General features: G+C 40.1%; 1 protein-coding gene across 2 annotated transcripts; it reads right to left on the bottom strand.

Moving 5' to 3' along the window:
• Positions 1-5,843: 5,843 nt before the first annotated feature.
• On the bottom strand, positions 5,844-11,968 carry phox2a (paired like homeobox 2A; the record flags this gene model as incomplete). Of its 2 annotated transcripts, none has more annotated exons than XM_084063829.1 (4): positions 5,844-6,323; positions 6,543-6,581; positions 8,864-9,105; positions 11,746-11,968. In XM_084063829.1, 4 exons carry the CDS (start codon positions 11,966-11,968, stop codon positions 5,844-5,846), a joined length of 984 nt encoding a protein of 327 aa, XP_083919955.1. The 2 variants fall into 2 exon arrangements, with proteins under 2 accessions (XP_083919955.1, XP_083919956.1); XM_084063830.1 differs by having other exon boundaries at positions 8,918-9,105.
• Between the last annotated feature and the right edge of the window lie 149 nt (positions 11,969-12,117).

The raw sequence follows: 12,117 nt of genomic DNA, 5'->3' as shown, positions 1-12,117 counted from the left end.
CAAAAATAGCAGATCTACAAGCTCACAGTGTCACTTCGTGGCTTGCTGTGAGCTTGTAGATCTGCAATTTTTGAAATGTTTTGAAAAATCTCGAAAATGTTTGGGAAAGTTTGAATAATGTTGAATTTCTTAACATAAATCTTCTCTTCTGGGGTCCCTGGCACAACATATTCTCAGATGGGGGTCCGTGGCCAAATGCATACATTAATGTGGGGGTCCTTGACATGAAGAAGTTTGAGAACTGATTTATAGATCCATAATAATCTCCATACACATGTAGTGTCTGATGATGGACACTAGATGGCGTCCAAACAGCAGTTTTCCAGTCTGTCCATGATGACAAGTCACTGTTTTTTATAAAAGTTCAAGCGTTATTTATTTTGCCATAACACCCACTTTTACTGTGTGGAAACAACACCCCCACTGTACTGAGTACATCCATGAGTATTGGCTTCGGTGCCGGTGCTAGGCTGGACTTGAACTTGTGGCCTTGCTTGCAGAGATGGGAATTGAACCTGTGGCCCTGGTCGCCGTGTGGCTTTCTGTGCCAAAGCCCACAGAGGTGTCCACCAACTATCCACTGCCTTACGGCACCTCGACACATTTAAGTGTGGTTCCTGGATGTCAGTGTTCAACACATGCTTCAGAGTAAAGATGCAGGAGGAGGATTTGAACCCACAAGCTTTGGATTATGTAGACAGTGTCCTAGTACTTTATAGTGACTTTTTTTGGTCCCTAACATTCATCGAGCTCTGGACTTAGTAAATTTATTTTTTCACCATTGTGTCACTACCGAAACGAAAGTTTGTCACTACCGAAACGAAAGTTAAATCCGAAAAAATCACTAAGTGTGGAGGCCAAAATCGTCCCCCCAAAAACCTGTTAGGAGTACGTTTCAGGCAATTTAGAGTTGATTGGTAGTACTTTGTAGTGACTTCTTTTTTTGGTCCCTAACATTCACCGAGCTCTGGACTTAGTACTTTTTTTTTCACCATTGTGTCACTACCGAAACGAAAGTTTGTCACTACCGAAACGAAAGTGAAATCCGAAAAAATCACTAAGTGTGGAGGCCATTTTTTTTTGTGGAGGCCAATTTTTTTTTCACCATTGTGTCACTACCGAAACAAAAGTTAAATCCAAAAAAATCACTAAGTGTGGAGGCCAAAATCGTCCCCCCAAAAACCTGTTAGGAGTACGTTTCAGGCAATTAGAGTTGATTGGTAGTACTTTGTAGTGACTTTTTTGGTCCCTAACATTCATCGAGCTCTGGACTTAGTACATTTTTTTTTTCACCATTGTGTCACTACCGAAACGAAAGTTTGTCACTACCGAAACGAAAGTTAAATTGTACCGAAACCATTGTAAGTCTTGTAACTGTAGCCCTTACGGTTTCCGAGAAAAAAATACTTGAATGGGAGTTTTTGCAATTCCCATTAAAGTGAATGGGGAAATTTAATGCACTAATAAATCAATATAAAAAAAAAAAAATCTATCCAGACGCAAATGGGCGTGGCCTATATGGGGAGTTGCGTAATGACCCAAGGAATCTAGGGAAAAAGAAATTTTGATTTTATGACCTACGGTTCAAGAGTTATAGGCCAAAAGCTAAAGTGGGCTATTATAGTGCCACCATGAGGCCGAATGGTGTAATAATTGTTTCAATAATTTGGCAATAAACTATGAACCTTCCCTCAAAGTCTTGTAACTCTAGCTCTTACGGTTTCTGAGAAAAAAATACTTGAATTTGAGTTTTTTTCACTTTTCCATTAAAGTGGATGGGGAAATTTAATGCACTAATAAATCAATATCAATTAAACTATGCAACCAATCTCTTAGCCTTATACAAGTGCACGATTCCCGGTCAGACCGGTCATTTTGACATATAGCACTAAATTGGGAAAAATAAACTGTGGGAGGAGTAACGGCCCGAAATAAAGTTTATCCAGAAACAAATAAATAAACAAAGTTCATCTATAACAATAGTCTGGTTGCCCATTCGGGCAACCACACTAATAAAGTCAAAGGAGTACTATAGTCTGGTTGCCCATTCGGGCAACCACACTATATATCTGTTCAAATTCACGTGAAATGCTTTGGATGCAATTTACCTGAGTCAGTGTTGGTTACTGTTGTATCAATCGGTCAATCAAACACATTTTATTTTCTATAGGGTTTTGCATACATCAGGTGCAACTCAACTCTGCGCTTCACAGAAAAGAAAAATTAAAAAGAAAGTAAAATGTTAGAAGAGAGGTAAATAAAAATGCATTAAAATACATGAAAAATAAATAAAATAAATTTAAAGCAATGCAAATATCCTATAAGAGCCATGCTAAAAAGGTGTCTTGAGGTTTAAGAATCCAGACGATTAAACTTCCATAATGTAGTTTTATTAGACTGAATATGCAGGATATTACTATAACTTATCATTCTCTAGAGGCCTCCTCCGTTCATAATTTAATGGACATACTGGACCACTGTCCAATTAATTAAATCATTAAAGCAATGTCAAAGAAATAAAAGGGAAAGAAATTCTATCTATTTATATTACTAATTACAGAATACATTTTCAAGTCACAAGATTTTATGTTGCAGTTAAAAAAACGATATTCCCTCAGCTGTCAGTTGGTCACTGACAAAAATCAAAATATCAATAAATACACATCCTTGCTTTTCAATTAGACATCCAGGGCAGCGCTTCCCAAAAACCTCTTCTTGACCTCTTCTTCTTTTTTTTGTTCCAGTCTCTTGGAATGAAATCACAATTCATTAATTACAGGCTGTCATGATACACAAGCAACTGTTTCAAGGCAGTAGAAATTCGACACAATTGTTTTTTTGCACAGTTGTGCAAGAGTCAACAGTAACAAAATCAAAGTGAAAATGGCTTTAAGTAGCCTATAGGAAATTGGGGAATTTTGTCAACATCTATGCTGCGCTGCTTTTCCGTTATAGCCCATGTAACATGCATGATTCCCAACAGATATTTCCACCAGGGGATAATTAAGGGAATCCTGGATCTTGCTTTTGAGAAACCCATCTCATAATGCCATGGGACAGGCCAGATGTGTTGAGAGGGACAGGGGCGACAGGTGTGGACAGTGTGGGAGGTGTTATGACTGTGATGTAACGGTGTAACAGTTGCTATGATGAATACATAATACCACTAATGCCCGATCTATGCTACGTCGTACGACGTAATCCCGCGACGTCTTGTGGGCTTGTGGATCGGCTGTTTTCGGCGTGTGACTCCGTCGTAGCATAAATTTCAGACTTTGCGTGCGTTTAACCACTTGAACGCTAGCATCCCTGTTTTCCGGGGGCAAACATTTGACAGAGATAGCAGATCTACTAGTTCACAATGCAGCTCAATGCAACGCTTTGTGATGCATTGTGAGCTTTTAGATTGGCTATTTTCGGTGAAGATATTTGGTGTAGAGAGAGAAAACCACAGGGGCCCTAGTATAGATCCCTGGGGGACTCCGGTCAAGTGGGTGGTGGGGGGAGCGGATTCGAGAGGCATGATACGACAGAGGGATCCGGCGGGCTAGAAATGGATCAATATGACATTTTACCAGCAGAAAAACTAGTGTGTGTGCGTGTGTGTGTGTGTGTGTGTGTGTGTGTGTGTGTGTGTGTGTGTGTGTGTGTGTGTGTGTGTGTGTGTGTGTGTGTGTGTGTGTGTGTGTGTGTGTGTGTGTGTGTGTGTGTGTGTGTGCCCTTTGCCCTCTTGACCAGAAGTGCCCTTTTGAAAAAAAGAAAAAAAATGTTTTTTTTTCCTTCAGTTTACAGCAGGGGTCTTCAACAGGGGGTCCTCAGAGTTACTACAGAGGGTCCGCCAAATCTTTATGTGATATGATTTTTCTTTTTACCATAACCACTCGAAACCTAGCATCCCTTTTCTGAGGAGAACTTTAGCCAAAAATAGCAGATCTACAAGCCCACAACGCCTCGCGCTGCGAGGCGTTGTGGGCTTGTAGATCGGCTATTTTTGGCAAAGAGGTATAGGTGTAGAAGCGCCGCGCAAGGTGCCCTTTTTTTTTTACTTGAGCACCTGCCCCTCAAAATGTCTGTGCACGCCACTGTCCATATAGCAGTTATACCAGTGCCCGCTGTTTAAGTTGGGAGACATAAAGGGGTGAGATGAAGACGGAAGGAACCTTATTGGACGGGTACACTGGCAAATCCTGAATGATAATTTAACTGTGAGAGTGTACAAATGGAACCAAATGCACCCGTCAGGGTCATTTAGTAAGTTAAGTGCCCGTAAGTGCCTGCAAGTTAAATGAACACTCAGGATTTTACAGTGTAGAATAGTATTTGGGTGGGGGGGCCGGCACAGACAGGACAGGGAAATGGCAAGGTGGGGGGGGAGTATAAAAAACGACTTGATACAGTAAAGAAAGGATGCGTGGCGGGGGGGAAATAGATGGACAGCTCAGGAAGGGGTCTTGTGGGTTTAATTGGATTTGGGGGGATGCCCTGTTCTGCTTGGCAAGCGGATTTTGGAGGGGGGTCCCCCCTGGGTCCCTCTCTGGGGCTTAAGAGGAAGTTGTGCTTAAAGCATGGTAACAGTGTGGGTTTTGTCTCCCCTCTTGGCAGAGTGGGCAGCGCGTGTTTAGATTTCTGCTTTAAAACATTCCTGATCGACGCTCTCTGTGGATCTGCAACTGTCACTATGGGTGGGCAACTGTGTGTGTGTGTGTGTGTGTGTGTGTGTGTGTGTGTGTGTGTGTGTGTGTGTGTGTGTGTGTGTGTGTGTGTGTGTGTGTGTGTGTGTGTGTGTGTGTGTGTGTGTGTGTGTGTGTGTGTGTGTGTGTGTGTACGGGTCAGGGTGTGAGAACATATGGATGCTGGACGTCTGCCTGGGTTTTTTGTCGTTATAGCAGTAACATACACACCGCATACTGGAAAAACATCCAACACACAAAAATCCATTTAACACTCCTTTTGGGCAGTTTCTGTCAGGTCATGGGTAAAGGGCCGGTAGATAGAGAGTTAGAATTATGCAGACGAGACATTCCACGTCTCTCGTCTCTTTGTTTTATAGGGTTTCAGTCAGAGTCGAGGCCGGCATCATCGACGACGACGTACAAACTGGTTTGTGTCGGCGGCTCGGCAGAGAGCTTCAGTCTTCAGAGGAATGGTTGACCAACAGGATCAATGTCCTCGGTTAGAGATGTGAAGTGTGCTACCCATGCCCTGTTGCATGTTTTATTTAATCCACTGGTTCTAAGAGTTGGGGTCCGGGTGAAACCCAGGGGTCCTTGAGGGGGCTCCGGGGGGGTCCCCAGCAAAAGAAGTTTAAACAATTATGCCCTATTTTATGTATCGGCTATTTGACAAGAGCCAATCTACAAGCTCATGTGTTGCATTGCGCACGTGTTGTGTGCTGTTTTTGAGAATTGTTGACACATCTTGACAAACGGGGGGTCCCTGGCACGAGCTCTTTTCAAATGCGGGGGTCCGTGGACAGATACATATCAGTTTGGGGGTCCTTCACATGAAAATGTTTGAGAGCCACTGATTTAATCCACTCTGTATGAAAGCTGTCCATAATGTCCCATATCATGCCACCAACAGGGCCTTCCAGGAGTTTGGCATGACAGTTTGTTGTTTGAATGGGAGAGTGAGGCCAAAACCTCAACCTCAGGGACCTCACTGAACTACAGGGGACTAAAACGGCGACTTCAGGGTTATAATCGTGAATGAACGTGTCCCGACCCGCTCCTCTTTTTACAACTCCGGCGGACAACAGCAGAAACGTTCGCCTCCGTCTGTCCGTCCGTCCCCCGGGCCTTGGGGTGGGGTGGGGGGGGTGGTGGGGTCTGGGGGGGGGGGCTTCAGAAGAGGTTCGTCTTGAGCGTGGGGTTGGGTTTTCTGTGGAAGGAGGACAGGACGCCGGCGAAGGGCCCGCTCATACTGTCCGCCGGCTGCCAGGCCTTCAGGATCTCCTGAGTCTGGGCGGCGGGCTGGGCCATGGCCGGGTTGGAGGGCCCCAGGCTGGGCCAGCTGGGGGGCTTCAGCCCCTGGAGCACCGGGGAGCCGGAGGTGTTCACGACGTAGCTGCTGTTGATGATGGGGGCGGGGCTGGGGCTCAGGCTGGCGGGGCTGCCCATGTTGCCGTTGGCCGAGCCGGGCAGGGAGGCGGTGCTGTCGGGGGTGGGGCTGCAGGTGGACTCTTTGGACTCGTCGTCGTCCGAGGAGGAGCGCGGCTCTCCGTTTTTCTTCCCGCCGGCGCCGTTGTTGGCGCCGCCGCCGCCCCCGGCGCTGCTGCCGACGCCCGAACCGTTGGCACCAGACTTGGCATTGGCTGCCCGCTCCTCAACATTTAAGAAAACAAAATAATATAAAAATCATTTCAAATAAAGTAAACAAAATTTAAATAAAGATAAAATAATGTTGGGAGTGGATTGATAGGGAAGGTGAGAAAATTGGGGAGTGTGCAGAATATGGGGGGAGGAAAATAATAATTTAGTATATGGATGTATAGAAGAATTAACATGTGCTTTTATACATGCTACTTCATCATCTTGACATACCTGCTTACGGAACTTGGCCCGTCTGTTCTGAAACCACACCTGTGGAACACAGAGAGAGAACATAATACATTACTTTATGGAGACACAAATGGATCATTTAAAGCTGCAATCCTGAATGTATTTGAATGAAATGTTATTTTTGAGTATGCCTTCATGCTACACTGCAGTATTGATACTTTTACTTATAGGTAAAACATTTGAGTACGTTTACCACCACTGGATGCAGGCCTGATTACAGGGTAGAAATTCAGTGAGGAAATTAGGAGCCTGGAGTTTGAATCCCGGGGAGGACACAACAATACAAATTATGGATTTCAGCTTTGATTGGACTTTTCAACATGAAGCCCAGTATATAAACTGATGGTGTTTATTGCACTCACACTGGGCTAAATTAATTAATTGAAGGACAAAAGATCATTTAACTTGATGTTTCAACGAGATCCATTAAGGGCTGTAATTGAAACAGAACAGAGCAGTAGAATGGATGTGAAAGAAAAGTAACTCGATTTGCTCTCTATCGACACCAAACTGCCACTGTCTGGGATTAATCAAATATATTATTGTGCTTATGAAAAGTGTGGAGCAATTTCACATACAATGTGATTATTATGCACACTGTTTCTTCAAGTGGGATTGTCCCACAATGTCAGTATGGTGGAAAGTAAGTACATTTACTCAAATACTGTACTTAAGTACAAGGGACTATTACTTTACTTGAGTATTTCAATGTTGTTATATACTTCTACAGCACTACATCTCAGAGGCACATTTTACTCCACTACAATTATTTGGCAGCTTTAGTTAGCCATAGTTACATTGCAGATTTAAATTATTATTACTGATATATTGTAGGTTAATCTACCGAGCAGCACATAAATCTATTCAAATCAAGCCCCACCTTTACACAACATTAAAGATGTGAACACATAAATGGATTCATTACAATCCGATAATATGACCATTCTGTATAATTGATACTTTTCCTTTTGGTACTGTGTGTGTATTTTGATGCAAATCAAAAACGTTTGGACTTTTCTTCGTGGTAAACTTTTGAACATGACTTTAAGCCTATATACTTGTAATAGAGCATTTCTACATTGTGGTATCGCTACTTTTACTTCAGTGGAAAAAAAATGAGTAGCCTACTTCCACCACAAATCATCAGTGTTAATGTAACCCCACCCCAGCATCCTTATTGTGGGGAGAGCTTTTACTGAAAATAGCAGATGGATAAGCTCATAACGCATCACGCTGTGATGCATTGTGAGCTTATCGATCTGCTATTTTCAGCAAAAGCTTTCCCCACAATAACAGACAATTGAGAAGACACCAGCATAGAGCCCTGTGGGACTCCACTCAACCATATAGGATTTAAGTGGTCTGAGAGTATGCCTATACTGTAGGCCTATTTATTTGGGGGGTATTTTGAGGTATTGTTTTACTTTTCAGTACTTTTACTTCTACTAAACTACACCTCAAAAGCAAATATTGTAGGCCTACTTGTTCTCCACTACAATTATTTGAAAACTTTAGTTAGTTAATTTAGTTAATATTTGTATACATTTTGAACACTCTGAACTATGAACATTCGGCATAATAAGTACTTTCTACTTTTTTTAAAGTAGCCTACATTTTGACACCAATACTTTTGTACTTTTTACTCAAGTACATTTTGAATTCCGGACTTTTTTTTTTACTTCTAACAGAGCATTTCTACCTTGCAGTATTTATACTTTTACTCAAGTAAAAAAAATAGAGTACTTCTTACACCACTACAGTGGTGGAAAAAATACTCAAATGTTTTACTTAAGTAAAAGTATCAATACTGCAATGTAGAACCACTCTGTTACAAGTACAAGTACGACATAAAAAATTTACTTGAGTAAAAGTACAAAAGTATTGGTGTCAAAATGTACTTAGAGTACCAAAAGTAAAAGTACTAAAATATTTGAAAATAGCAGATCTACAAGCTCACAACGTGTTGTAATACGTTGTGAGCTTATCGGCTATTTTCAAATAGCCAAGGTATAAAATAGGGCTTAAGTTGCTAATGTATGTAATGTAGGCTATATCATGATGTATATCTGAAAAGTAACTAGTAACTAAAGTTTTAACATAATTGACTTGTAGTGGAGTAAAAGTGCAATATTTGCCTCTGAGATAAATGTAGTGGAGTAGAAGTAAAAGTATTGGAAATTGGAAATACTCAAGTAAAGTACAAATACCTCAAAATGTTACTTAAGTACAGTACTTAAGTAAATGTACTTAGTTACTTTCCACCACTGCCACTCCAGTAGTATTGTTGTGGATCTCACCTGTACCCTGGCCTCAATGAGGTCTATCATAATACAGTAGTATATTGTTGTGGATCTCACCTGTACCCTGGCCTCGGTGAGGTCTATCTTGAGCGCCAGCTCCTCTCTGGTGTAGATGTCAGGGTAGTGCGTCTCGGCGAACACGCGCTCCAGCTCCTTGAGCTGTGACGAGGTGAAGGTGGTCCTGATGCGACGCTGCTTGCGCTTCTCGTTCAGGCCCGAGGGGTCCGAGAAGAACTTGTAGGGAACTGTGGAAGAAATACATGTTAAATATATATATACGACTCGTGTTAAATAAACGGATTCTTTTTTAGAAATGGTTAATGACCAGTGGTGGAAAGTAACTAAGTACATGTACTCAAGTACTGTGCTAAAGTACCATTTTTAGGTACTTTTACTTAACTGGAGTATTTCCAATTTTCGATACTTTTACTATTCCACTATATCTCAGAGACAAATACTTTTACTCCTACAATTATTTGAAAACTTTAGTTTACTTGTAGATTTTGATTATTATTACAAAACATGTATTAACCGCTTCAGCCCTATTAAAACTTTGGCTATTTGAAAATAGCCGATCTACAAGCTCACAATGCATCACCATGCATGCATTGTGAGCATATAGATCTGCTAATTTCAAAAGATTTGTATACATTTCAAAACTTGTGAAATGGGACATTCTGAATAATGAATAGGCCTACTCTCTACTTTTGGTTCTTTATGTACATTTTCATACCAATACTGAATTCCAGATTTTTAATTGTAACAGAGTATTTCTTCATTGCAGTAAAAATACTCTTTTACTGAAGTAAAACATGTGAGTACTTTTTCCACCACTGTTAGATATAGGCTTAACATATGTAGACCGACAGCAAACACTGCAATTTTGTATAATTGCCTTAATACATAGTGGGCCTTTACACCTAGAAATAGAAATTATTATTATTGAAATTATTATTATTAGGAATAATCCCTTGAGATGTAGCATCTCGTTTTCGAGGGGATCCTATAGGCACACGATACACTGTATACACACAGAAATGCACTTCAAACATGCAGTGAACAGGCTTATATTGTTTCGTTGTATTCAAAAGTGTATTCTCTCATATATAATGCTATTTGGGATAATGCTATATAATGCATTTGGTCCTTTATATTGTATGTATTTAATTGAATTTCAGACTAACTGTACCGGTACTACATCCGATCCAGTATAGCCTATATAACTAATACACATGCCTACACAAATAATTAGGGTATAATTTAAGTGATTTGTCAAATTAACAATACTAATTATACATTTTAAACATTACGTATGGGGGGTATTTTTTATTTGAATGTAAAGCATTTAAAATAAATGCATTATGTTTCATTGATATAGCCTATTCACAATTAGCAGTTTGCAACGGCAAACAAAATGATTCTACATCATGTCAGAGCGTGCGTGAAGCGTCTCCATCTCCGGTGGAAGTGCGCGTTGTGGATTTTTGATGAAAAACAAATATATAATAATAATGATAATGATAATATGTATAATAATAATAATAATAATAATAATAATAATAAAAGAAAATTAATACAAAATTAATTGCAACAAAATGTCATGTCAAAACAAACGGCAGTCCTTCCAGTTCTGTCTGGCTGTATAGGTACCAATCACTCACCACAGGTGTGTTTATGCAAGATTGCATTTATTTTAATTCTTGTTCAACTCCTTTAAGGTTATACATCTATCATCTAGTTATAATTTAAATGTATCGAATGTCTTTAAATTAGCCATATCTCTTAAGAGATTCCATTCATAGAAACACACTGTAATGCATCATTGCATTAAACTGCGTTTAACTTTCCAATCTTCAGACGGATAGCATCGCTGTGATTTACTTGACAGCTAATGTAATTGAGTCATGAGAGATTATTCGCCCCTTTCGATATATTTCGCAGTAATTTAATTCCCATCGACACTGACACTAAAATGCATGTTATCACTAAATCAATTAGGCACGTCGTTTGAATAATGGGCCCAGCGTTTTGTTCCAAAATATACATGGACTAAAAAATACTTGTATATTCAAGATTTTGTATTCACATAGCATTTCACATATTTCATTCAACGAACTAGACTGAGGAAAGAGAGATGGCAAACAGTCAATAGAAGAAAATACAACTGATCTACTTGAAATATCAGTAATTAAATAAATATACATAATATATACATACAAATATACATAAGAATATACTTTAAATAATAAACTGCAGGCCTATGGTAGATTCAAGATTTTGTATTCGCATAGCAATTCACATATTTCATTGAACTATAGAGGAAAGAGGAATTGCAAATAGAAGAAAATGCAACTGATCTGCTTGCAATATCAGTCATTAAATAGATATACACAAATTAAAGAAGACCGACAAGCAGATCGCAAAGCAGAATGCAATGCATATAATCAGAATAGAATAGAATATAGATTAGAATGGAGTTTGTTTTCTTTTATCCTTATTGTCTTTTGACAAGTGTTTTTGTTCTGGATGTATGGTGTTTTTATGTTATTTGTATGTTGCATATATTTGGAAAAATCCTGAGATTTCTACTCTGTATAACCTTACATTTTGTACTCATGCTTCTCCAATAAATCTAATTTCACAACAACAAAAAAGAACACTAGTGTTACAAATAATTTCAAAAGATTTGTATAACATTGTACATTCTGCATAATGAGGAGTACGTTCTACTTTTGGTACTTTAAGTACATTTTGATTCCAATACTGAATGGATTTTTACTAATTGCAGTAGAAATACTCTTTTACTTAAGTAAAAAAAAAATGTAGTACTTTTTCCCCACCGCTGTTAAACATATAGGCTTAAATATTAGAATAGCATCCTCTACCTGTAGAGTAGGGTGTGGGCTGGTGGTCCCTCAGGGCCCCCAGGGTGCAGGAGGCCGTGCTGAGGGGCGTGCAGGCCGGGTTGGAGAAAGGCCCGGAGCGGATGGGGTTGTACTGGAACGAGCTGGCCTGGCTGCACGAGCTGAAGTCCGCGTAGGCCGAGGCTTCCATGGCCGCCATGCAGGAGTCATAGGAGTTCAGATAGGAGTAATCCATCTTATACATGTATGAATGCTGTTAGGAGAAACTGTAGGATGAGTACAGTTCAAAAAAACAAGGACGGTTCTTCTGGGTCTTATAGGGACTCAAAACATGCCTTTTAACAAAGCTCTTCTTTTTTTCTTTTCTTTTTTTAATAAATCGACTTTTCCCCC

Source organism: Gymnoscopelus microlampas, assembly GCF_963454915.1.
Source record: "Gymnoscopelus microlampas genome assembly, chromosome: 8".
Classification (NCBI taxonomy): Eukaryota; Metazoa; Chordata; class Actinopteri; order Myctophiformes; family Myctophidae; genus Gymnoscopelus; species Gymnoscopelus microlampas.
Note: the sequence above shows the minus strand (reverse complement) of the source record. Positions and strands in the feature narration are given on the sequence as shown.